Below are 26,238 nucleotides of genomic sequence, written 5' to 3'. Positions count from 1 at the left end.
ACTATTGCCACCGGAAAAACAGCTCATTCTGTTTACTCTGTGTTTATTTTTTTCAGCCAAAATTCTTTGTCTAAGCTGCAATTCTTTATTTCAGATGATTCATTCCGGACTCATTCTACTGGCAGTAGTGGGAATGCTGCCTTCCTTTCTAGTTCTTCTTCTCGCAACTTATTTAACTCAGCTGACCAAAAGAACAATGGAAATAAGGAGAGTCAGTCCCGAAGGATGAGCATGTAAGTGGTTGACGAGAGGTTAAACCAAACTTATGGGGAACATTTTCAAAGGGAATTCAAAGGAGCCATGTAAAATTCAGCCTATATTTATGATACTGCTGCACACAGATTTTGAAACACTGAAATAGCAGTGTAGAAATGTGATGTATGCAATTATAAGTGTTTCTAAGATGGCATTACCTTCTAATTAGTCTTTCACATTGTTTTCTCTTGCACATGTTTGCATTCAGCTGCTAGATTCTGGGGAGGGTAGAATGGGACAAAGTGAAGGTTAGTGCCTTTGATATATAATAATTACAGTCACAGTGATTTAGCTGCCTGTAAATGGAGAAATAGAATATAAGTATTTTTAGACTACTTAATTTTTCATCGTCCTTCTTTTTATGTGCTTATATAGTTTATGTATCATTATGTAACAATTTAATGATGAATCTTGAGACTTACAATGAACTGGTACTGTTACTTGTTATTAATGCCTTCTTTGCCTTGCCTTAGCCATTTAGATAAATCAAAAATTCAGTGCTAAGCATCTGCCTTAGGCTGGTTCTCTTTAAACATCAGCCTAAACTGTTCAATATTTTGCAAGAACAAAATCAAGAATGTATTTGTTTGCTCGTATGATAAAACTGTAAGTCTTAGAAAATCACTGTGACACATACTCAAATCTCCATTATCTTACTGGCAGGAAATTCCCTGCAGATTTCTTTTACACTATAACTTTTAGGTCTAAATTACTGCCAGTGGACTAACTGTAATTTTGGGTGCTCAAACTGAGACTTTTCTTGGCTAGCAGAGATTTTCAATCGTAGCCAAGGCAGAATGGAGAAGGGAAATGAGCCAGCTGTAGCAAGAAAGCAAGGCTGTTTGGAAAAGTAGATCTGTGTAGTAGAAGCCAAGGTAGGAAAGAGGAAACACCTTACACTGGTTTGCCAGATAGAAAGAGGAAAAAATAGTGTTATCTCTTGAATGGTCTTTTCTGGTGAGTTAAGTATCAGTATGAATATATTTTTCCATTTCAGTATTTTCAGATTCCTTTAAAAAACAAACCAAAAAACGTCCCCCCCACTTTTCTCACAATTTTAAGTTAATAGAATTTGTAAATTATAAAACAAAGCACTCAAAAGTTGAACAAACATGAAAAGAAATTCTCGGAACAGCATTCATTTATCTACTTGTATACTTGAATTTTTCTGCTGGAGTTTTACCATCTTCACTGTACAAGATAATTTTTTTCTGGAATGAAGTCCAGCTTGTGTAGTGATCCATTGTTTTTAAAATTGCATTTTCTTGGTAGAAGAGGTTGGAAGGTAAGTAGTGAATGAAGATGGACTGTTTGTGTTAAGTGGTTTCACAGTAATTTGTCCTTAAGATGCGAAATCACAGTGCCCTCTGTCTCTGTCTTTGCCAGTGTCTAATTCTTTCTCCTTAATAATACCCACAGTACTTCAGACTTTTTATAGGTGATCATTAGGTGGTCACTTATTTCAAAGTGCGTCGTTTCAAACTCAACTATTAGATTAGTAGACATGCTGACATTTTCAGATATTTATAAAGTAAATGGGACATGTACCTTGAGAATGTAAAATATCATAGAGTGCTACGTAGTTTCAAAAATTAGGTGTGCTCAAAACCTCATTTTCTTTCACTATATACCTCTGTTCCCTTGCTTTAAAACCAGAAAATAAGTTCAAATATGATCTTTTTTTTTAGCAATCATTGTAGGAATTTCAATTACTCATATCTCACAAGGATTTGGGGAAAATAAATGGATTAATATTCATAAAGCAGTTAGATGCAAAGGCTAGTTAGACATTTTTTACATAACATAAAACTTTTCCATATTTCTAAGGTTTTTATATCTGTCACTTAAAATACAACTGATACCTTTTGCTTGAATACAAAGGGACAGAAAAAGGCTCACACAGAACAGTTTGCACCTTTGTCTTCAGGCAGGAGAGTGAAATGTAGGAGACTCACCCAGCTTCAAGTCTCAACCTACCATTCCCACATGAATACCTTAACAGCAGAGTATTTAAAAGTTTGTATCTGATCAAACGCAATGATCTGGATGCTTTCTCTGGTTCAGAAAGTCCCTAAACTGCATGGTGTCAGAAGCCAATAGGATATACTAGGGGAAGAAAAACATTTTTGGAGAAAGAAGAAGAGGCTTAGGATGGTGTACATTTAGTTCTGAATAAGAGTTTTTATATTCTGTGTTCTTGAGGGAAAACACATCTCTCAAGTTGATATAATGTCTGCTGTGCTGTAGATTCATTTTCTCTTTTGTAATCTGGCCCAATACTTAATTATTTTCATAAGAAAGTGGAGCAGCTCTATAAGGAGGAATTAAGAGATACAGATAAAGGAATGTTGGGCGGTAAATGCATTCATTTGCATAACCTCATTAATCGCGGATATGTTTGAGTGTACCTTTTATCTTTCTTTTATTCAGAAAGTCAGTCCTGGTGTCAAATATACACATACTAAAATAAATAAATAAACCCAAACATGCCGGTTTCAAGGAAACATTATTTTCTAAGTTGAAAGATGGAAAAAATTGATATCCAAGTATATAAGCAGTTGACAGAAATGATTCTGAGAGGAGAATTTGAAAATTGTACAATGAGAAGTACAATAGAATAGGTGCTCATGAATGAGTGTCACCTTCAGTGGACTCACTAAGGCAGAAAACTTGTGAGAAAATAATAATTGAGTATATAGTTAGACTATATTGTCATGTAAATTTACATATGTGCTAATTAAACTTTGCACTGGCCATCTCATCTTAATTCTGGCAAGTCCTAGCTTTCAGTTTGCTGGCTCTACAACTTGAATAAGATAACTTCTAATATGTTGCTTTGTCTAAGTAATTAGGTGTGTTATGTGGGCTGTAACATGTTGTTTAATAATTAAAATATAATCAGATATAATGAAAGATTCTTAGTTCAAAGTGGTATATGTTTGGACAACATATTGTCTAATTGCTTAAGCATAATATTTTCCATAAAATTGCTCTACTGAATATTGGCAAATGTTCACTTTTGACAATACAGTGCAGTTTGCAGGGATGAAGAATTTCTGATTTCATATACGATGATGCTCCAGGAATTTTTCAAAACTCAAAGTGACTTTGATGGAGAACTGAGTTCTTCAATTACCATACTCATGAATTCAAACATGTGGTTTGTTCCATTTCAGATATGTGAAAACAATGTAGATGCAAGAAAAAAAAGTCAGTAAATCATGTTCCAGTGCTCACAAGACAAGAAAGTGACCATTAGCATTGTTGTAATTTGCTAGACCTTAGGTAATCCTAAAGCAATAGAAAATGCAAGAATTATGCTTCAGATGCACCTGTGTGACTTAATGGTGGAATCACAAAAGAGATCAATATCTGCTTTCAGTACCTTATGGAATAGGAAAAAATCACAAGGAGCACTGGTTGAGTATTTCGTCCCACAAGTGATCTTATTTCAATCACTTTGCAGAGCAGACGTGCTTTTCTGACTTTAGCTTGAAGAGTTGCCAGTTAGATCATGAATCATCCTAGTGCAGACACTGACGTGATTCATGAACACTGCGTTCTGTCAAGTAGTCCAGTCTTGTATCATTGTGCTGTGAAGCTTTATTATATTCTTTTGAATGTTTTCAACTTAGGATAGATATAATCTGTTTAGCTTGAGTTTACATTGCTGTAATATGACTGATTTCAATATCCAGTTTTTTAAAACTATTTAGAAACTTTATAGATTAATCAATAAAAATATCCACCTTATAGACAGCACTTAAGAATCGTGCATCTTGCCTATAGACATACAGATATTGCCTGATATTATTTCCCTTTCAGTTAAAACTTTCTTCAAGAATGAGAGGTACAGGTTTTCCATCCTCTAAAAAGTGGGAGTAGTTTATTGTTGCATAGAAATTAATTTTTTAATAATAAATTGACATCAGTATTTTATAAGATGTCCACAGCCGAACCTTTAGACATCCAATTTGGTGCATGAGCATATTATAGCAATTATATGTGTAAGTATTTTATATAGTCTTTCATCCAGTCATATAATTGCTTAGGAAGTTGAGCACAAAATGAAATAGTTCTGCCACTGATCTCCAACACTTTGAGTTGGTTACTTACAGCTTCTAATCATGTTTTCATGCTGATGTTTAAGATGCTAGGAGTTCTGAGGTCCAGTGGGAATGGCATACGTTTTGCATCACATTTTTATGATTAAACTGGTAGGTATCCTGACACTGATACATTATCATACAATATATGCAGTTTTTAAATATTCAGCAGTTTTAAAAGGGTGAAACAGAACAATATATTGTGTTATATGTAAATGATACTGTAAAATATTGATGCAAATTAATATTTCCACAGAGTTCTAAAAATTAAGCCCCATTGTTTGAAATATTTCTGACCAATACAAACAGTTTTTAATTGACATAGCCATGACTCTGTGAAGCTGAAAACCAGTACATTTAAAGATTAAAAAATTAAGGCATGAAAAATCCAGAAACTACCCAGATGACATTGTGGTCAACAGATAACCTAGAAATCACACAGTGATGAGCTCCAAGTTTCTCTCTCCTCCCCATCTTCACTTTCCCCAGATTTTATCGTGGGTTGGGCTGGAGACCTCTGGCAGTTTTTGTAGCCATGAGCAGACTGCTTGTAATAGCTTAGCCATCTCAGACAGATCTCTGCGGGACCTTCTGTAGACAACTTAATGGAGAACTTCACCCTTGTTGTGAAGAATGCCCACAGAATGTGTCCATTTGGCTTTTTTAGTGGGTGCAGTAGAGCAACTAGTAATTTTTAAAGCACAGCAGCTTATAATTATGTTAAAATGTTGCGCACAATAACAGTTTGTTATGTTATTTAATAATATAGCAACAACAAATTATGTATGTTTCTTCTTTTGTATGAAGAAAAAACAGAAAATCAAACTCCTAGATCATCTGACAGAAAAAAGAGGGAAGCAGAAACTGGTGGAAGCAACGTTCTGGTGAGATAAGTTGGGAGCAGCAGATGGGGCTTTCTAATGCCTGGAATGAATAAAATACATCCTGCGATGTTAAAACTCTTAAATAAATCTTTTAAATAAAATTCCAAGCTGTAAAATATGTTCTGATAAACAATGTAATGGTTGCAGAATTGTGAAATGATATGGAATATAGCTTCAGCTATGTACTCTTTACTGCTGTATCTAAAGAGAAGGTTTTGTTTTCTTCTATTATGCCTTTGTAATTCAAATTCTTAGATTTAGAATGCACATACCCATTATTTAATTGGCTTATCTACAATTTTAGCAACTCTTAGCACCCATGTGTTATGCAAGTAATAGAAAGAATTGTTATGAATATGAAAAAATAATCGCACATTTTAAAGAATCTGATTTAAGACCTAAGTCCAGAACCATTGATCAGTCTATTAAAAAAACCATAAACCTTAGAAGCATTGTGCTGTGAATTTGGAGTTAATGCTTTTCCAAGTACTCAGTTCATAAAAATTCTGTATAAGTTTCAAAGCAATCTAAAAGCAGATGTCTCCAGATGATGTAAAAAAAAAAGTTTTATTTCATAAGTTTTGTTGTATAAACACTTGTTTTGATTTTTAGTATTTCAGATTGTATTTTCACTTGAATAATTTATAGTAATGAATCCAGTTTTTAATCAGCTGTAGTTGCAAGCTGTCATGGTTCAGTGATGTCATCTGCATTTGTTTGTACTAATGCTAATGTTTCTATCAAAATTTCTCTGTGGAAAAACATGCAATCCTATTTTAAAAAGTGCTGTTTATGCCAATACTTGAGAGAGAACCTATGAAGCTATTGTCAGCTTCTCTATTCCAAAATCGAAGCAGCATTACTATATTGATATCAGAAATATGTGGTTTTTAAAATTTATTGGTGTATGATAAAGATGATCTGATCTGTGTATGCATATGCGTGTGTGGTTACTTTTTATAATGTAAAAACATGAACGATGATTTACTCAAAATAAAACCTAGGACAATGCTGTACATGCATGTTCTTGAAAAAAAGTTCTCAGGGCATCTTTTATAATTAAAATAAATAAAAGCGTTTACCCATAGAGGGTATTTATTTAAAATGGTAATAATGCTGGATGTATGCTGTCTTGTGTGAAGTAGAAAATGTGCCTTTGGATTTGGCAATATTTCAGTCTCTGAATTCTTAAGCTTCTTACACCACGGTTGGATTTACCTGTATTCTGACTTAAGTCACAGACATTGTCCAGGTTCTGTGGGAACACTCAAATTTTCAGTTTGTTCTGCAGCCTGGTGTAGGATCTTGTAAATGACAGATTTCTTTAAAAGCTTCTGCAAGTATTACGATGTTTAACGTTCAGTATGGATATAGATACACAGATGACCTGTGCTGGCTTCTCCTGGGTTCTGCTTTTGTCTCATTGATGAAAACAGATACTCCCCCCTCCCCATGGACAACTAACTCATTGTGCCAGCTACAGCTGCTCACCCGTGGGCCACAGGAGACTGCTCAATCTGTTCTTAGTCTGACTTTTGCTAGGGACCAAACTGAGACCAGCAGTAGCCAGCTGCAGAACAGAACACAAAACTGTGTTTGCCCTTTCAATGGCTTTACTAGAGCAATGCAAAACAACCAGTAAGTTCAGAAATGAATCTAAGCTCTTTTTCCCCTTAAAAGCATGTAATGAGTTCTGTATACAGTCTGTCTTTTTGTTTCATATTGACTGTCATTTGTTTGTAATTTTTAACTGATTAATTTATTTAATACTGATAACACATGCTCCACTCAATAACCCTATTATGTAATAAATTCTTGCTATGTAATCTTTAAATGCTCTATTTAGACGTTTTTTGGACTAGGCATCTTCCTTGTGGAATACCTTTGGTGTCTTGTGCATACTTTCATCGGTCCTTCACAATACAGACCTTCATCCAAGCAGTCCTTTTTGGGGCCTCTCACTTCTAGGTTAGTTCTGTTAAATGGTACCAATGCTTTTGAACCCTTCAAAGCATTGGTTTTACCTGCTGATCACCTGTAGGTCCAGAATAACAGCTGAAGGTCAACTTTACAGTGTAATTGGTTGGTTCTCATATACACCAGCAGCAGGAAGGAGTGATTCTCCTTCTGGGTACGTTCATACTGCCTTGTGGAGTTAGGTTAGGTGTACCTTCGTAGTCCAGTCAGATACCAGAGCCTGCCTCTTAAGTCCTTTTGTGAATGTCTTACCCCAGTGTCTGGGCTGTTGTGGGCAGACATCTAATGGTAACTGAGGTGATTTTTTGAGATTTGCCATCTTTATCCTCTAATTTATCTTTTGTATCTTCTCTTGTGTATGCATCTGTCTGTGTGTGTTTACTGATAAGATGTCTTTGAAGCTCCGTGCCAAATAATTTTGAACACTCTTCTGCTCCCTTTTTGGCACCTATTTTGTGAAGGTTGTATGAGCAAGCAGAATAAGACTTAGATCTCTTAGTTATATAAAGCTAGAAGGAGATTTTTGTGTTGTTCTATACTTTATATATAGGACTCTGCTAATTAAAATTTACTGAATATTAAGATTTTGCAGTTCTGTTGAAATCACTGCTCTACTTGAATAAAGGGAATTGTGTTTAGATCATGGAAATATTTTTCTGTAACATTTTGGCAACATATTTTGGACTCTGGGATGAACTCCATGAATAGATTTATTCCAATTTTATGGAGGTATGTTTTTCTCCTACCAAAGTCGGTCATAGATCAGTCATAAAGTCCTGTTACATAGCTCACCCTGGTTTCTAGATGATATTACAGGCAGAAATTCTGGTTTTAGGAGAGGCCCAGCTTGGTGTTATGAAATAGTACATGCCAGATTTTCCACATTCAGAATATCTGTTATTTTTCTGAATTATTTTGTTTTTAACACAGGGAATACTTTCAAAGCAGGCACATCATGTACTCTGAGAGAATGAGGTGATTTGATACTCTGCATAAACACTTTAAGAGGTCACACTCACAGACAATGTAGTAGACTTCATGATAGACTCAGTGCAATTTCTTCAGTTAAAAAGATCTCTAGAGAGAGGCTATAAATTCTGTATTAGGGCTTGATACTGCTTCTGTTTTTGTAAGTGGCAAAAGTATGCTAACACTGAAGTCACTAGGCTCTTAAGTCTCTGCAACAGAGGATAACATTGAGGAAACTGCAGTGTTTGGGAATATTTTGGCATATGAATCTGGGGTTTTATTCAGACATCACTAAAATACTGATTTTTGAGAGTTCAGTTCTGTGGTTTTGTTTTGTTTTGTTTTGTTTTAATTTCAGACAGATTTTAAAAGTCACATTTTTGCCACTTTGAACCTTAGTGAATTTAACTTGTTACTTGGCATTAATAATTACTAGGATGACCTGCTGCTAGCTGGAGAGACAAAACAGGTTTTCACATTTCATATTTCAATGTCTTTTTATTCTAATAGAAATTAATACGATAAAAGTAATGCCTCTTACGTACCAAAGAATAGACACTGTTACCTTTATTCACATTTTTGTTGGATCAACCACCCTGCCAATGAACAGTAATGTTTTAAAAGTTTCTTCAAAAATCATAAAAAGGAACGGTCGGTCCACTTTGATGACAGGAGGCACCGTGAATGCAATTATTTCTGACCCACTGGCTGCTGCGGCCTCAGTTCCTTCTTCATCCACTTCAATTACTGCCTTTTGGACAACCTGAAGTACAAGGTAGAAATAAAATATGTGACAGAAATAAATATTAACATGAAGAATATTTTTCCAAGTGAGGCATTCAGTTGAAGTAGGCTTCTGTTAAGGATTAAAAATGTGAGTGGGTCAGTGCAATCTAACTCTGCTAGACTGGTAGACCCATGCGCTGTCTACTTCAGCAAAGATATTAGTGCAGCCACCATGCCCACAATACTCACATTGTGGATGTGAGTTCAGGAGTCACTGTGCTTTTCCACGCTTCTGAGCATAGACTTCACTTAGAGATTGGGGTTTTTGTTCTTGCAGCTGGTAGCATGAAGCAACCATTGCATTTGTATAGTGCTCCTCTTTGACACCTAACTGTGCAAGGGAGAGTTTCTCAAAAATAGGGAGTGTTTTCAGCAGTCACAAACGCTGGCTGGGTATGTCATCCACAGCTGATTTTGTGAGAGCTTAGGGAAATGGATCAATCTTGGCTTTTTTCCCCTGTATATTTCTAATTTGTTCGTTTTATAGCGCAGATTAAATATGTGCAGCAATGAGATACAATGCTGGCTTGGTTTGAGGACCTTCCCACTGAAATCACAGCCTGGCAGAATCTGATTCTTTTCCATTTTGTTCTTTCAGCCTGCATATACTTTTGAGTGCTTCCTCTGTGTTTGGTGAACTGCCTGGTCAGCTAGTGGATTTCCAACTCCCATACTCCTAATTCTAGGAATTACTTATATGAGACAGTAAAAGGACTTCACCAGTGTTGAGCTCTCTGTTAAACATTCTTAAATAATGAATTTGGCTTTCATGATTCACAGGGACAGGATGCTCCTTTGGCACTTTGCAGCTGATGCACATATTGCTTCTAATACCAGTTAGCAGCTACTCTTAAAGTGTGATTTTTTTCATAACACAATAGAGTTAACTGCTGAGAATCAGTACAAAAGTTATATGATCACAAAGAAGGGTGGGAAAGTGCTGCAGATTGCCATTGTATTTCCTAACAGTGAAATAGTTTATAACAAACTGAAAATCACTGCAATTTTCATCCATTAAGTATTTATTCTTAGGATGTTACATTTTCCCAAAAAGGTTGCTTTGTTAAGCCAGCACAATTTTGAAAACCTGTAGGTCGGGCATTAGAGTTTTTGAAACTTATATAGAGGTGTTTATTAAACCACTCTATTAACTGGCCAGTCCCAAAGGCTTCTACAAGGATTTGGTGTAGGGAGACTTGTAAGAGCAGCATCTGGATACTTCTTTCTCATAGGATACAAATACCTCAAGGAAGGATGCAAAGAAGATGGAGCCAGGGTCTTCACCTTACATAAGTTTATAAAGCTATGTTTTCAAATCCTGTGTCAGATCAGTATCATTTGGGTCTTGTTTTCCTCAACTGTTTATAAATTCATTTTGTTTCAGAAATTTTGTTAGTTCTACTCTAATTTAATTTGTATTTAGCATTAATTGCATTTCATCTTGTTCCACACACTCCATTCTTAAGGTACAAGTTTCTCTGTGTAGTATGTCTTTTACCTCCTTTCTTTGATCATGCCTTTTAATTTTCTATCATCAGCAAGTTGTCTTTTCTATAGACTAGCTGCTTCTTTTTCATAAGGCATCTCTTGTCACACAGACCTGATCTTTCTTGATATTGATGTGATTGTGAAGTCCTCTGTCTTCCATTTCTTCTGCTTCTCATTCTGCCTCTGTTTTCTAACAATCTATTGAAATAAATCTTTGCTCTCCCTTATGTAGTGGTACTAAGTAGCTCCTCCTCCTTTTTTTCCTTGGGGCTGTGTTCTGTCTTTTTGGCCATTCACTGTTCTTGCATTTGCCTGTTTAAAGATCTTTAAAAGTTCCAGCATATGAAGTGGAACATCTGTTTGGTTGGAGTACAACTATGTTGTGCCGGTGCTTTGCTATGAGATTCTGGTTTTAATTTTCCATGGTATGCAGAAGAATAGGCAGGACTGCTTTGATTTCTCTTTCTCACTGTTACCTTTTTGAGATTTTATTATTTGAACTTTCTAAAGTTCTTTTTTTTTTGAGAATTATACCTGTCTCTGGACTGTGTATGATGAGTTCCCTCTGGGTTTCTTTCTGTGCTCTGGCTTTTACCATTTGACTGTAATTTACAATGTCTTTCTTGTTCACAGTTTTTGTGCAGTTGTGCTCCTTCTCTGTCAACCATATTCCTCGTGAGGCAGAGCTCTTCTCCTGTGATGGATTAGCTTTGGGAGGTGTTGAGCATTTGTGAGATATAACTGTCCCTTACTTCTATACACCTCATACTTGAAGTGAGATCCATACTGAATAAGGTGTGTAGATTGCAGATGAGGTACTTTGGTATTAGTGTCCCTATAAATGTGTATGACAGTCTCTTGGCTGGGCCATTTATCTACTATTACAATCCAAATAGCAAGAATTTTGGAAGGCTTACCTGTGAAACTGCTGCATATTCTTGATCTGTGAGATGACTAAGATCTGCTGTACGTGTAAAGAGATTTTTAATTCCAAGAGCATGAAGCAGTTTTTTCATCTTGTATTTTTGCTGTAGTTTGAACTTTGGAACTGAAATATCCACTGTTCTGTTAAAAAAAAAAATCAGTGCAAACTTGGACTATGCAGTAGGACACTTGGCTGCTGAAATGCACACTACTCAGGAATTAAGCTTTATACAGAGAAAGAAGGGGCAGACACCGAAGAGTCTCTGCTGGCATTTAGTTTGGCAGAAAATCGTCTCTGACCTGTTAACTGCCAGTGATCCAAGAAATCATTTCCTTCTCTGTATAAAATAATTCCAGTGGCACTTAAAAGTGCCCTGATAGCAGGATGACACACTTATTTATTGACTAGTGAAAATAATTGTCGCTTCAGGAATTACATTCCACAGGAATAATTTGGGTTTACATTTTCATATTCAAATTTACCAGTCACTCTGGATTTCCTCTGGTAAGAAATGTGTAATAAATGTGCTGCATGTTTAGATTTATTGTGGACTTTGCCTGTCAGTGCTATATTTAAGGAGAGAGAATACCCAAGGAAGAATATGGAAAGACTACATTGACTATGCCCTCAGAAAGACAGACACTTCTGAGATGAGTCAAAGATTTGTCCTCCCAGAGTAGAAACTTTCATGTGACACTTGGGCTGTGGACAGGCCATTAAAGAACCTTTGCTCTGTAGATACCTAATGCCACAGAGATGCTAACATGTGAAAAGGCTTAGGAAGACCAGCTAATCTTTGTTGAGCTTTGTTACTTTGCTGCAATAGGCATCAAAGACATTAGGGCCCATGGGTGTCAAAGCAGTACCTGATTTTCATGTTTCCAAGCCAGGATTCCACAAGCTCTGTAGACAAATGGTCTTCAAGTGAAATGTAGTCTCCCTCTTTTTCTGGGATAACAATCAGCATGTGGGCATTCCCTCTGTAAGGTATCTTTATCACAGTGCATCTTAAGTTCTCATCAAAAGTTGAATTAATTTTATCTGACTTGAACATCATGGGTACCTGTACACTTCTGTATTTATTTATGTGGAAAGTCCCCATTTCTGTGAATTTGGAATTAAATGGATAGACCCACTTGCCTGAGGAAAGAAAGAAATTAAATCATTATTTGCATTTAGATTTGTTTAGAAAAATGTTCAGAAAAGCTTAAAAAAACTATAGGATATTTTCTGTATCTAGTTGAAGTGGCTGTCAGTTGTATCTGGGAAAAGTGGATGACAATTTCAGTACATGAAATTATTAATAGAATTTTTTTACATCAGAAAAAGGAAAAGGAAGTAACCCACAAACTCCTTCATTTGCACAGAAAGAAGGGAAATATTTTTCTAAGGTTGGTTAGTTTCCACTCAGGTTCAGAATTGATACTCTCTTTGTTTATTAAATGCCTGGTGAGCCTCTGACCTTTATTGACATGTAACCTTCTTTGAAATTCTCTACCAGCTCTTCAATATCCTGTATGTAATTTAATTATACAGTCCTTTGGATGGGGATTCAGTAATGCACTGACCTCTCCACAGAATGGTTGTGCCCATCACAGCTATTTCTTTCCCTCCCCTCATAGGTAGTATAATGGAGTAGCTGAGTTCCTCTGGGGAAAGGGATTCTTGATGGAAATAGAAAAATTATTTTTGTTTCAATGATTTTGTGTACTATGTAAAATTAGTCCATAATTTTATGCCCGGTATCCAGCATTCAAGAGTATTGTGATCAAGGCTTTTTCATTTTGGTGGACGAATGAAAATTAAACATGCTTTTGAGTCAGAGAGATCATTTGGGGATGTACTGAGGTAAGGGGTTTTTTTTTGCTTTGAGACTTTTGTATGGAAGAAAGCGTAGAATTGTGGTTCCCTATCATAAAAAATAATTTCCTATTAAATAAACCTAAAGGAAGGAAGTAAATCTAGATAGAGACACAGAGAAACAGGACATCTGAATTCATTTAAGCTCCTCTTAATGTAGCTGAAGTTAGAGTTTTGATTCTTCTAATAAATAATAATTTTCCAATATAAAACCAGCTATTACCTTTAAAGACAATGTAGTCCACAAGTAGCAATTTGTTATGGCGGTCAAGCTCTTCAAAAAGATCTGGGATTTTTCCTTTGGTCCTCTTGTAAATGTTTTGATTTATGAGAAGTTTTGCCTGAGTAAAATTTTCAAAGTCCACTCTCAGGAATTCCATATCAAAGTACTGCTTAGATAAATTCAGGAAAGACTCCTTGAGTCTGAAGTCCTTTTGGATAAAAGAAAGAGTACCTTGCATGAGGAGAAGTTCTTGATTCAGTGTGAGTTTATCTGTCAGTTGTTTAAACAAAGCTGGTAAATGTTGGTGGTCCATGCTGTCCTTCAAAGCATGGAGGTTTAGACCTTTTACTATTTGTCTGTATGTCTCCCCTTTGGCTGCCAGCATATAAACAGTCATGAGAGCTGATACAGAAAGGGGAGAGATGATCACATTATTATCATGTGTCATTGCAATTTTTCTGTAGAGGTTAAATCCAAAATTTGCAGTCTTTTCAGTGAAGTTGTAAAGAGTGAAGTCTTCAAGACCTTGGTCTTCAGGTGGCTTAGAGATATTTTTGTGAGGATACCACTCTTCAGAAATACTGACATTTTTACTTCTTTCCAAGAAATTATTGTCTTTTTCCTCCTTTGAAATGTTAGGTTTGATGCCAGCCTTGATGAATTCAACACATATTTCACTTAAGAGGAGTAGGTAAATTCCGTTTTTCATGTTGACATCCAGTAATGAGCTCTTTTTTTTCTCTAGAAAAAAAAAAAAGGCAACACAATGACTTTTTAGTTTGTTCTCTTCACAAGGCAAAAGGTCATAGATGTAATGAAGTGGTCTTTCTGCCTGTTCAGGGTATATATTCTAAATCTAAGATCTCATTCCTGTCTGATAAGTCAAATTTGGATCAGTGAAAGAGAGGAGTTTCAAACATAATTAAATTAATCCAGAAAAGATATCATGATCTTCTGGTATTGGTGATTCATGTCAGGAGTAGTTCACTGATTTGCCATTGCTCACTTGTATTTTCTTTACAAAATGAAACCCAGATTTCAAGCACAATATGCAGCTCAAAGATGAAAAATGGAAAATGAAAGATGAAAACTGAAAAGCTGTGTTGCAGCTTTCGTCCTGGGAAATTGATGTCATCTGTAAGCACAAGAATTCTAGGCAGCATGTGGTGGAAACAATATGCTTGACCTTCATAATTTCATTTCACTTTTCCTCCTGTTTTAGTTTGTTTATCACTCCATTCAGATCGTTCTCCTGATCACATGCCATAGGATTCCCTGCTCTTTTGTACTTCTCTGTCCAGCAAATGCTGGTCCATTGGTGCTGTTTCCTCCCTGAAAATAGCATGTTTCAATGTCAAATAGCAAAAGGATGAAGCAGTTGTTCTATGCTTAAAAATACAGTATTTTGCACAAGTTTTGATTTCTGAGAAAAGTTAATACAAAGTCTCTCATCTGACCAACGAAGCATTTGGAGAAAACTGGACACATCTTAGAGGAGACCTCAGGCAAACTTTAGCATCAGACATTAATGGTGTAAATTTGCACATGAAACACACTTTTCAAGCATGAAATGCAAATATGATTATCATCCATCTTTCCATTAAAGCAATATATGAATTCTTTCCCATACAGCAGTGTGGAATTGCACCTTTTGGAAAAATTTTGAATGGCTGCAGTCTTTGGAGATGCATTTTCTCATTGTAAATTAAGCAGGATGTCCAAGATTACCAAGCCTGCACAGATTCCTTTTTTATAGCAGTGGCATGCAGAGAGATAAATGAGATGAAAAGATGGATTATATGGTCCATCTTTAAAGTAGTAAGTGATTCAATAGTCTAGAATCACATGGCACTGTAAACTACTCCTTTTAAGTTAAGGATCTGTACAGCAAATTACGGTCATTGTATAATTTGTGATTTGGCATATGGGAAAACTGCTTTTATTCAATTTATTCAGAGTTCAGCTGAATTTCACAGTTGGCTAATTTAGACTGTGGGAGTTAGTCCTGAAAAGGTATGTTGATGTGAGTACTGAGATATTCAGGTGCCAAGTCACAGGGTGCTTTTGGCAGTCAGGTGGTGTGCTATTTTCTTTTGAGATAATAGGTCACGTTCTGTACTTGGTGCAACACAGATGGGCTGTCATGACTTAATCGGGAGGCAGTGAAATCCTGAATGTTATGCCTCCTCTCGAGGCATAACATGGCAGACAGAGAACAGAGTAAAATATGCAGCGAATATTTAGTGAATATTTTTTCTTTATTTTTCTTTCCCATTAACTCTTGGTTTATTTTCAATGAGATTCTCAGTGTCTGGATTTTGCAGGACTGGAATAGAGAAGAGAATGACTTTACTTCAGCTCCTGCCTTGCTGTTCAAATGGTGCATGTGATTTCTGGACAGTTGGGATACTCACTGTCCACTGATGGACTGCAAGCAGTGCAGTTCAGAGCTATTGCAGTAACTTCTGGGCATTTCTGCTGTTTATGTAGTGACCCACTTCTGTGGGAAGTAATACAGGCACAGAGGTCCTGTTCCTGCTGCAATGCTGCGCCTGCCCTGCCAGCAAAGAAGGAGGTTCTTTCCTCTGGGAGTCATCCCTACTTCAAAGAAGGATCTTTGGACACTGCCGAGTCAGCTCTAGCACAGAAGCAGGGATTGGAAAATATTGCTTTTGATCACGTTCAGTCACAGAGGAAGGGTTTTCTGCTGCAATCCATCCCTCTAAAAGAGCATCAGGCCTAACTGCTCATTAGGCATTGCAGAGTGCCAGCACTTCCTCATCTTTTCTAGGCATAGTGCAATTCCGGTGCAACATGTGGCAGTGTTGCGTTTGGCAGATATCACTGTTGCGTCTCTCTGAGAGGTGGGGACAGTACTTGGTTTGAGTGGGCCACCAGCTCCTCCATGAGATGTAGAGGGACTGAATGGGGAAAGTGATGAGCTGCCTTCCAGAGGGCTCTGCCATCCCAACACAAATAGGTTTCAGACTGAAAGGACAGGGGAAATGTGGAAGCTCTTCTTTACAGGCACATCCCAGACCATTCAACACTCAAAAGATTGATAAAAGCATACACAAATAGTAACATAAACAAATGCTACTTATTTGGGTGTAATGAACATCACAGGAATAAGAACTTTGCAGTTGCACTAAATATTCCCTGCAAATCTGAGATTGCAAAAATTTAAAGTTAACATTACAGCAGCTGTATCATTCACCTCTACTAACAGTTAGAAATAAAGCATGTCCTCTAGAACCAGGAAAAAACAGTTCTGGGAACAATAAGGTGGAATTTTTGAAGATTATAGACTCATATTTTTAGACTCAAGTAAAGCTTACTGCTAATTTTAGGTAACTCACTTTATGCATAGACAGTTCATTAATAAACTGTGTTAGAACAAAGTGAACATTATTTCCATTTTAAGAAATACTTGTTTCTAGTAGTATCAGTATTAAAGAAGTTACTTGTGCAAATGCCTTTTTCTTCTGAAGACATTAGAGCATTTAAAACTGCACATCTAGAGGCTCACTGGTAAATATGTAAAATTGCATATATATATATATATATATGTATGAAAAATATAATAATCCTTCCCTTTACAATCTAAATGCTTCATATAAATCTTGTCTTACCTATTAGGTAGCTCCTCTGTTACTTTTCTCAATCAGCTGTGTTTAAAAATGAGAAGAAGTTGTCTGTCCCATATAGAAGTTTTTGAACAAATATTTGCCCTTCCAAAGAGTGATAATCTGGTTTTGTCTGTTATAAATTAACTGCTTTATAAACACTGAATTTTGTTTCCCATAAATGGCATAATGAGGGAGGGTTATATTCCAGTAAATATATTCTATTTTTCACAAGAAATAAGAAAACAAGAAACTCTTTGCATCTAGCGCTTCGTCACCCTGTCAGGATGTGGCCCCACAGATCCAGTTGTCCATGAGAATTGTATTACAGGCAGGCTCTGAGCTACTCAGTGGTGGAAGCAGTATCCAATCCTGCTTTAAATACCTCCTTACATAAAAGGCTATGTCACAATTCACTGAGGCAGGGGAAGCACAAGGGAGGGAGACTGGGAGGGAGGGAGAAGGTACAGAACGTTTGTAGGGGTGTTACCAGCTCCCTTGCCCTGCCATTTGGCCATGCTTTTGGAGGAGAGGCCAGGGCTCCACTCGCTCTTTCAAGAGCATGCCAGCTATTTGGTGACATATCAGTATGCCAACATTAACCAGCTGATAAGTGCTGAGGGATGTTTCTCTTATAAAATACAAAGTGGGGGAAGCTGATATTCCCACTAAAGTTATACAGAGCTATGGGAGGTATGGATAAACTTTTTGAATTTTCAGTTGGTCTTGCTTGGATAGGTTTGACAGGCTGATTTTGGCTGTTCAGCATTATTATTTGGGTTAGACACATTCTTTAGGGCAGTTTATTCAGCAGTTTCTGTAGCATGGTGTGAAGTAAGGTAACACACAGTTATCCCTGAAATTCCAGGCAGTGGAAGGATTGTAGGTAAATTTATTTCCAAAGTCAAGAACACTAGACTTAAAAGAAGATTATCCGAACAGTGCTCCAAACAGTGGGCATGAGAAAGACACGCCCCCTGTTCTTCTCACAGCTTTTATAATTTCTGTGCCCCCCTCTGCGGGAAGCCTTCGACATGTCTGTGGACTTATCTTTTTCTCATGCCAGGGAGTGTTTCTCTGGAATGCAGGAGGAGAAAACATCTGAAACTCTCTCTGGGGAAAGATGCCTCTCCTAGGCAGGAAAGCTTTCTTACGCGAAACAAGCTCTGATATCTTCACCATAATTCTTCCAGAAAGTCATCTACCCTTATACATGAGCATGATCTAAACTCTTCACTATTTTGATCAGTGGCCTAATTCCAAATAGAACATATACATGGAACTCTTTATCTTCCCCTCATGCTCCTAAATTACTTTTGAAAATATTCCCAAATGAAACAGAACACTTCATTTTGATTTGGATTGTAAAAGAAAAAGAATTTGGCCCTAAAATGTGAGATAAGGGGTCTATTCTCTAATTTTTGGCTGAACTGAAAAAAAATACGACGTGCAGTGTAAGTGGAAGTATTGGACATTTTAGAAAGTCCGTCATGGACTTTGGCATCCAGGACTCAATGCAAAAAGGCTTTTGTTTGTTGTTGATGAGTGTTGCTTCTATAAAGGGGAAAAGAGTTTTTGCTTTTGAAGTGCAAGATTTGATTAGGAAGGGCTTAAGACCTGAATGCAGGCCCTCCATGGTCTAACCAGGTTTGTATCCTCATTGCAAGGACACATTACTGGAGGGCAGTTGTGGGTTTTATGCTCTTAAGAAGTTTGAAAGAGGGGTCACGGGCTCTAGCTGCTTGTGTTCTTCCTTAGTTTAAATTGGCTTAAAATATTCTTCCTTTTAGAAACAATCCTGGTCATAATAGGGCCCCAGTGTAGGCATTGTATTAAAGAACACGAGAACATAAGATGGGGTTACTAGGCAAAGGCCCTGCTCTAACATCAAGCAGTCTATTCCCTAAGCATAAGAAGGTCCACTGTGAATGCCCTAGTGACTTCAGAATTTTGGTTCTCTGTTCAGGTGACTGGACTTTTTTTTCCCTACCTCCTAGCCTATATTTATTTGTGTTTAATTCAGTTGGATTTGAAATTCCAATGTCTTCTCATTGCATGGAAGAAATTTGCATCTGATATGGTTGAACAAAGCTGCATTACTGTGATGTGCCTCTAAATCTGTGTGTCATGTGCAGACTGTGGTACTGTGATTGTGGCCCAAGAAGAAAATACAAGGAAAACCTGATGTGCACAGAAGCCAGTTTTTGTGCTCAGCAAAATTAGCAGTTATTTGCAATGACAATAGCGACCAAGCCTCTTCCTCCTCACACCAGGACTCTGACATGTGTGGTCACTGCTGGAAGCCCTGCATGAGTTAAGATGCGCAACATTGATGTTTAATATTCAAAAGATTAAGTCTTGTTTATAGATGGTACTGAAAAGAAGGGTTTGAAGAAATCTTAAAATCTGTGAATCCCTCAGTTAAATCTTTTCTGGACCACAAAACCCATATCAGTCCTCTTTTACCTGGAGGAAAGACATATTGGCTGTGTACAGAGAACTGAGGGAATTTTCCTTTCTAGTTACTCACAAAGCCCATGCTAGTTTTTCTCCATACACTATCAGGAGTAACGTATTCCTCCCACCAACTACTATTTATATTGTCAGTTGCCCTTTGATTTCTACAGAGCTTTCTGAGCAGTGAAACGCCACACAGCATATGGGTAACTCTCTGCCAAACTATACGTATTCGCAGAGTGAGTTGCTGGGAGAGGATTGCCAGTTTGTCCCTCTGGCAAAATTGCACTTTTCCACAGTTTAGGACAAAACCACCTCTGAGATCAGAACCATCAAGGCCAATACATGTGTACTGCTGCCCCCGTTGTGTCTCTGCTGGGACCTTGTGCCAGCGCAGTGCTGAGGCTGGGCAATAGGCAACTGATAGGTCAGCAGTTGAGCTAAAGACCGTCTGTTCTCTAATAAACAACTGTTTGTGGATGCATATGCAACTCTGAAAAATTTGGCAGTGATTATGTAGTCCAGGTTCTCACCAATCTGTTTGACAAAGCCCTGTGACTCTCGAGTACCTGGGGGTAGATATTGCAGAGGCAGATTGAGCTGCTTGTTCCAAATATTCAGAGGGTTTCTGTTATGAGTCTTTCATCCTTTTGTAGTTTTTCCTGTGGGGCTGGCAACATTTCTGCTTCAGTGGCTGCTTCTCCTTTTACTTACTTTCCTCAATCTATTTTAGGAAACCTTCCCTGACCATGAAGCAACTAATCATCCTAATATTTGGGTTTTTTTGGCTTAGATTCCCTGTGCTAACCATGATTCCTCCCAGTTACAATCTCCTTGGTACAGCAATAATGCTTGCTTAAGTAATGCCTCTCTTCCACATGCCATGACCCATTTTAGCAGTTTGTAACTCAGCCACAGCTGAGATTCAAAGTGGGCTATGAGATATGATAGGCATTATTGCACTACTGAGAGCAGGTTCCAGGAAGGAGACAGGTGGTTTAATTAATTGTGTCTGTACCAGGTTCCTGGTAAGAGATTTTTTGGAACTGAGTTTCTTGCCTTGCTCAAACAAGGTAGTAACCAAACAGATATATTTCACTCAAGGCCCTGCAAATTTCTGTCCCCAGCTAGTGGCTACCCATTTGCTTTCTCAAGGGCAGACACAGGATATTTACACCTGTCTTGATGGAGCTAGTTGAAATCAGTCAGAAATACTGTCCAGGCTGGAATCTGATGAGAGGAATAAAGGTAAAAAGTGTCAATTTAGGAAAGTATTTTTGCTGAATGTGATCTAACATCTTCCATGTTTTTTAGACTAAACAAAATACCAGTATACCACAAGTAGTTCAGGAGATACACAGGAATGATTTTCAGGGATCTGTATTTCTTCTGAAGTCTCACTGTGAAATTACTCATAACACATAAACTAACATGCTCCAACAGTTATAAAACAGCTCTTTTTATGGTCTCCTGAACATGCTTAGTTTGTTAACAAGCTGATTCATCAAGGTTGCTGCTTCTCCCACTCAAATAACACACAATATAATTGAAATAATCAGGATGCAAATGCCTTGTGGCTCCAGGCCTACTCTGTTTATAAGCTTGGCCCTTCTGTAGAGAACTAGGCCTATGCCACTGTTCATGTGACAGGATTCCTATAGCATCTTTGGAAGGTACATATTCCTTTATCTCACCTGAGGTGGGATGGGTGCATTACTGTACAAGATGGACAAAGAAGTAAAACTGTAGTATTTCATAACACAGGGCTGAAGTATCTCCATTTTATTTTCAACTTCATAGTCAGGCACTGTTTAACTGTCAAATAAAACTATAATTGTCTTTTAATAAGACATCTTACTATGGAATCTTTTATAGGAAGTGCAAAAATGATGAAACAGGGTAGCAGTTTGCCCAGAGAACTACTAGCAATTTTCAGTAAGAGGTGAAACAGTCCTCCATGAGGTTTGATGAAAGTAACATGGACCCCTGCTTTATTCCAGGGGAAATAAATGACCTTTTAAAGGTCCCAGCCTTGTTTTCCTGTGACTTTCTGACTTGCAGCAATGGAAAATTTTAATTTGCAATAATTTATTTATCCTGTATTTTTACACAGAAGAATTGAAGTGGTGCAGCAGGGACTGGCTGGTGTTTGCTGAGTCCTCGTGGAGCCAGCAGGTGTCATCAGAACCTTTAGTTCTCAGATGGGAAGAAGGATAATTTTGCGTGTTTGGACAGCTGTCCTTCTCTGTGCCTTACTAAGTTTGTGTCATGAGACAGGATTTAAGCAGGCAGGATACACAAACTTAAAAAAATGGCACTGGAAGATATATCTGTTTTCTTGGGAAGTCATGTCAAAGTTTCTCCAGTAGATGTAAAAGGCAAGTGCATTTTTATTTTAAATTCCTGGAAAAAATTCAACTTGAAAAGCAGGAGTTAAAAAGTGTCTAAGAGGTTAGTATATCTAAGGGGGAAACCCCTTTATTATTACACCTTCAAAATGGTGGAAAATTTTACACTCAGTGACTTCTGATGACCTGAACTTGAAATATGATCTATTTTCCCACAATTTCTTATCCAAATTCTATGTTTACATGCACTGTACATTCGTCTCCTTATTGCTGTGATAATCAAGTTGTGTTCCTGAGACTTGCAGTCTGGCTGTCTGGCCTGAAGCAATTACCTGATGTAATGAAGAAATGTCTGCACTTTGGCCTCTGTAACAGACAAGCAAAAAGTACCTTTGGGCACTTAGGAAACGTGCTGAGGGTTACTAAGTACCAAATGGGTGCGAGTTAGTGCTACCCACATTGCCCACAGAGAGGCTGCCCAAGAGCTCTGCATTGTGGGGTTGGGTACTTGTGTTTCTTTGGGGTTCTGCCATTTGAACAGAGGTATTCATACAGGTCTGGCACTGAGCGTGCGCTTCCTGTGCGAGGCTGCATGTGGTAGGTATTCAAAAGCCACATTTTTTCCTCAAGAAAGTGTGTTATCTACTGGCTGCGCTTACATGGAGTATTGAAGCAGGCATTAGTTTTCATATAGGACTTGGTGTCTTTGTTTAAACTGCTTCAGCACTTTACGCTACTTGTTCCTCCATAAGTCAGTGTCTGTGTGTTTCTACCCATTTCTTGTTACCAGGCCCTTCTTGAGGTTTTCAAAGACAATATCTGTGTTTACCTGAAAGCAGTAAAACTAAAGTGGAGAAGCAAGTGCAGATAAACAAATCTTTAAGATGACATTCATGTTGTCTTCAAATAACATATGAAGCTGTTATATGGCAACAACACAGTTCTTGTGAATTTGAGTTCAAAGGATAATAAATGGCATCCATAACGATCAGTCTCAAATGTAAGGCCAGAGACACTGACATACTTGTGTCTGTAACTCGATTGTATATATAATATTAATTTTCAAGAAAAAGACATATTATACCAAAAAACCACTATAAGTTGAAAATTTGTAGCCAATATTTCCATTGGTTCTTTCCCATAAGAAAAATTATTTAGACAGTGAAACAGTTAAGTGGACAGCAACAGTTAAGTGGACAGCAACCAGTGTCTGTGAGCTGTGTAGGGACTCAAATATGGCTTTCTTTATGTTTCATAAGAATATTGCATTTAATATGTGGGCAGTGCCAGATGTGAGGTGTGAATTTTTCATTTCCTTGATTTAGGTGCTAATACCACTTAGCAACCTTACACATCTTTGAAATAAGACTTCTTAAGGATGCACTTACATTGCTAGTGAGAATATAATTTATATTAGGAAAATTACTTGAGAAATAGAGCAAATGCATGAACCTCTTTCACTCCTGATGGAAACCAGGTGCTAAGTTTATAGCTCTTTTGAGAGGTTTCCTTTAGACAACTACAGGACTTGGTTGCTTTTCTCAGTTCCTGATTTTTTTTAAAGTGCCATCCAACTTTGCAACTTGGAGTCAGTGAATTTTCAGCTTGAATTTTTTGAGAAAATTTAGGTTGTATTTTCTCTGTCTCATTCTCTCTCTCACCTTCTCTCAAATCCATTTTATATATTTTGAAAGTATTCTGTTTTTGCATCTGCTGGGACAAAATGATAAAGGTCTGAAGCATGCCAAATTCATGAAGCTAAATGATCTGATCCAGGACAGATACTTTTACAGCCTGCACTGTAGGATGTGGTGATGAGCTTGTCTTTGCTAGACATCATGTAATGCACACCAGAGAAGCTATGGAAACCAGGTTTCACTGAATCTGTAGGCCAGATAACTATTCATATATACAAAAAAAGAGCAATATTTATCTTTTTGCTTCCAAGTCAGGCCCATCAACGTGTGGAAGGCAAATGAAACCTTAATATTAACTTCCTGGATAACAAAGAGTAGTGAGGTATGTTTATGACAAGCAGTTTTTATGTAAGTATCCATTCCTATAGGGTGGTAGGACAGCTGGAAGAAGAGAAGAGAAGGATGGCAGTCAAGGCTGCAGAAAGCTGAGACTTTACTGAACAGAGCTCAGAAAAAGTAACCTTGGAGGCACTCAAAACCTGGCCCAAGACTACATCAATCCATGAAATGTAATTGGCCATTTGAGGTCTGTTCCTTGGCTGGCAACAGCATTTTCCCATGTGGGAAATGCAGTCTCTTTGGACCCTGGATCACTTGGAGTGGAAAGCTGTTTTCCCAGAGGATATGTACCATGGGTCAGCTCAAAGCACCTTCACTGTGAGAGCCCCTGTGGAGATTCAGCTGTAGGTTAGTCTTGGTTTTCTGTGCTACAGCCATAAGCACAATATCAGTACTTTTCTCTGTGCCTTTTCTTGGAAAGATTCCCAGCCTCCTACAGTCAGGATTTTGTGCCAAACTGAAGTATTTAAAAGCCTATAATACACTGTGTTATATATTACTTTAAGGAGAGTGGTGTCTCCAGTGTGGGAGCAGTCTTACTTCAGACACTTCCTGGGGCTGTGGCCAGATCAGAATAAGTGACTGAACACATCCAAGACATCCTTCTTACCTCCCAGAAGGCCTGATCTACCATCTTCATTTGTTCCTTCTCAGTCATTTTTGATTGAAAGCACCTATTTTGCTCCCTGTATAATGAAACAATTTTTGGATCCCACTGAAGTCACTCTATAGTAAATGATAGTAACCTTGGCCAGCATGTGATTATAGAATGAATGTGAGATTTCTGCATCATATAATTTGCTTTTGATGGAGGTATTCATTTTTCTTTTTGGCATTGTAATGAGCATGGAAGCATTTGCATTGACAGGAGGTTGAAATTAAAAGCCACCACCCATTCTTCTTCAGTGAGCAGTGGTGTCTTCAAGTTCCAGTCACTGTCCTCCTAAAGGACAGCCAGTTCCTGTGGTCAGACTTCTTGTCAGGCAACATTTCTGTTTAGTAGAAGATAAGCGTAGGGTGAATATGATATTTCAACTACATTTTATCGAGCTAGCAGCTATATTTAGCAAGACTTTGCTCTCTCTGACCAACAGGCAAACAAGTGCTCTTGCGAACGCACAGTGCAGTAATAGCACAGAACTGAGGATTCTATATCAAGAGACTGCTTGAGAAAAGACTTTAGCCTTTAACATCATGGTTCATACACTTGCCACTCAAACCCATATCTTCAGCTTGATCATAGTTATCTTATAGCTTAGGCACAACGTATCCGTAATATGCATTGGAAGATCTAACTTCGGACACAAAGATGTTCCCGTTCTATAGGAAGAACACAGTCATTGGACCTATTTTGATACTTGTGGAGGGTCAGACCCACTGATAATCCACCTTGCCTGTACTCCATATAGGTTGGACTGGCAAACACCATTGCTTTTAACATGCTCCAGATATCGGGTTTCAGATCCTTCTTAGACTTGTATATGCATAATGTGGATCAGGTGTGGCAATGTGCTCAGATGCTCAGCCTACTGCTATTGTGTACCAATAGGCTAGTACCAATAGGCTATTGTGTACCAATAGTGCTATTGTGTTATGTATAACACAATGGGCACGGAAGATCAGGCATGCTAGAGAACATGAAATATAGAGAACTGATATTTTTCATCTGAAGAAAGAAACCTGTAAGATACAGACCATTGTAACAATGAAGAGAGGAAAACGAGCAGTCTTTTCAGTGTTGATGTGTTTTACTGTTATATCAGTAAAATTTAACTTACATAAGGATGTTTGCGTGAAGAAATGATGCGGTGGAACAGTGATGGGAAAGTGTTACTACCTTAAATCCTTGTGTGGACTTTCATTCCAGCATGAGTGACTTCTTGGTTGAGCTCTAACTCTTAAACTCTTCAACAGGTGACAAAAAAGGATTTCTTATGCAAGAACAAAAGTTTCTGTACAGAATACTTTCAATCTAGAACTATATTATTTTAAACCAATCCTTTAGATCATAGCAGAACCTTGTTTTTTTTCTGCATATAGTGTAATGGAAGGTGGAATTATTCAGCACATCATTGAATATAATTTTTGGAATTGATAAAGCTGTTTCTGCCTTTTGACCAAAATGCAACATGTGAAGCCTTGCAAAACTCACAGCTTCCGCTGTGAGTCATGCTAACTAGCATGACAAGAATAGGTCTTTTGCCCTTCTGTGGCTGTGTGACTCCCATACTTAGCTGACTTACAGAGCTGCTCTTACTCTAAGCATACCCAGACGTACCACAGTGTGATAGGTTTTGA

The 26,238-nt window shown here is 37.6% G+C and overlaps 2 protein-coding genes across 3 annotated transcripts in view; one reads left to right on the top strand and one right to left on the bottom strand.

The window, feature by feature from the left end:
* The window catches only part of PPP4R4 (protein phosphatase 4 regulatory subunit 4), a 67,448-nt gene extending 61,127 nt beyond the window's left edge, over positions 1-6,321 (top strand). Inside the window, exons 24-25 of one of the 2 annotated variants that reach the window (XM_017829837.1) lie at positions 95-233; positions 5,169-6,321. In XM_017829837.1, the coding sequence (XP_017685326.1) occupies positions 95-233; positions 5,169-5,193 (164 nt within the window). In that variant the 3' untranslated portion in view covers positions 5,194-6,321. Of the gene's footprint in view, positions 1-56; positions 234-5,168 lie in introns of both variants that reach the window. The other variant, XM_017829836.1, reaches the window with a different exon arrangement.
* Positions 6,322-8,669: 2,348 nt separating this feature from the next.
* Positions 8,670-17,391, bottom strand: SERPINA10 (serpin family A member 10). Its single transcript, XM_017829838.1, has 5 exons — positions 17,106-17,391; positions 13,474-14,214; positions 12,257-12,530; positions 11,383-11,530; positions 8,670-8,954 (listed from the first exon to the last, which is right to left on the bottom strand). The coding sequence occupies exons 2-5, from the start codon at positions 14,180-14,182 to the stop codon at positions 8,763-8,765; spliced, it is 1,323 nt and encodes a 440-aa protein (XP_017685327.1). The 5' UTR covers positions 14,183-14,214; positions 17,106-17,391; the 3' UTR covers positions 8,670-8,762.
* Positions 17,392-26,238: the final 8,847 nt, after the last annotated feature.

This window comes from Lepidothrix coronata, unplaced genomic scaffold (genome assembly GCF_001604755.1).
Source record: "Lepidothrix coronata isolate B3197 unplaced genomic scaffold, Lepidothrix_coronata-1.0 Scaffold169, whole genome shotgun sequence".
Taxonomy (NCBI): domain Eukaryota; kingdom Metazoa; phylum Chordata; class Aves; order Passeriformes; family Pipridae; genus Lepidothrix; species Lepidothrix coronata.
Note: the sequence above shows the minus strand (reverse complement) of the source record. Positions and strands in the feature narration are given on the sequence as shown.

What these genes read in the sequence shown, in the direction of transcription:
- SERPINA10 (XM_017829838.1), bottom strand. Translation starts at nt 14,182, where the DNA reads ATGAAAAACGGAATTTACCTACTCCTCTTAAGTGAAATATGTGTTGAA. An exon ending in GGACTACATTGTCTTTAAAG is followed by an intron (nt 12,531 to 13,473) that starts GTAATAGCTGGT and finishes TTCTTTCCTCAG; the next exon opens with GCAAGTGGGTCTATCCATTT. An exon ending in AATATGCAGCAGTTTCACAG is followed by an intron (nt 8,955 to 11,382) that starts GTAAGCCTTCCA and finishes CTTGTACTTCAG; the next exon opens with GTTGTCCAAAAGGCAGTAAT.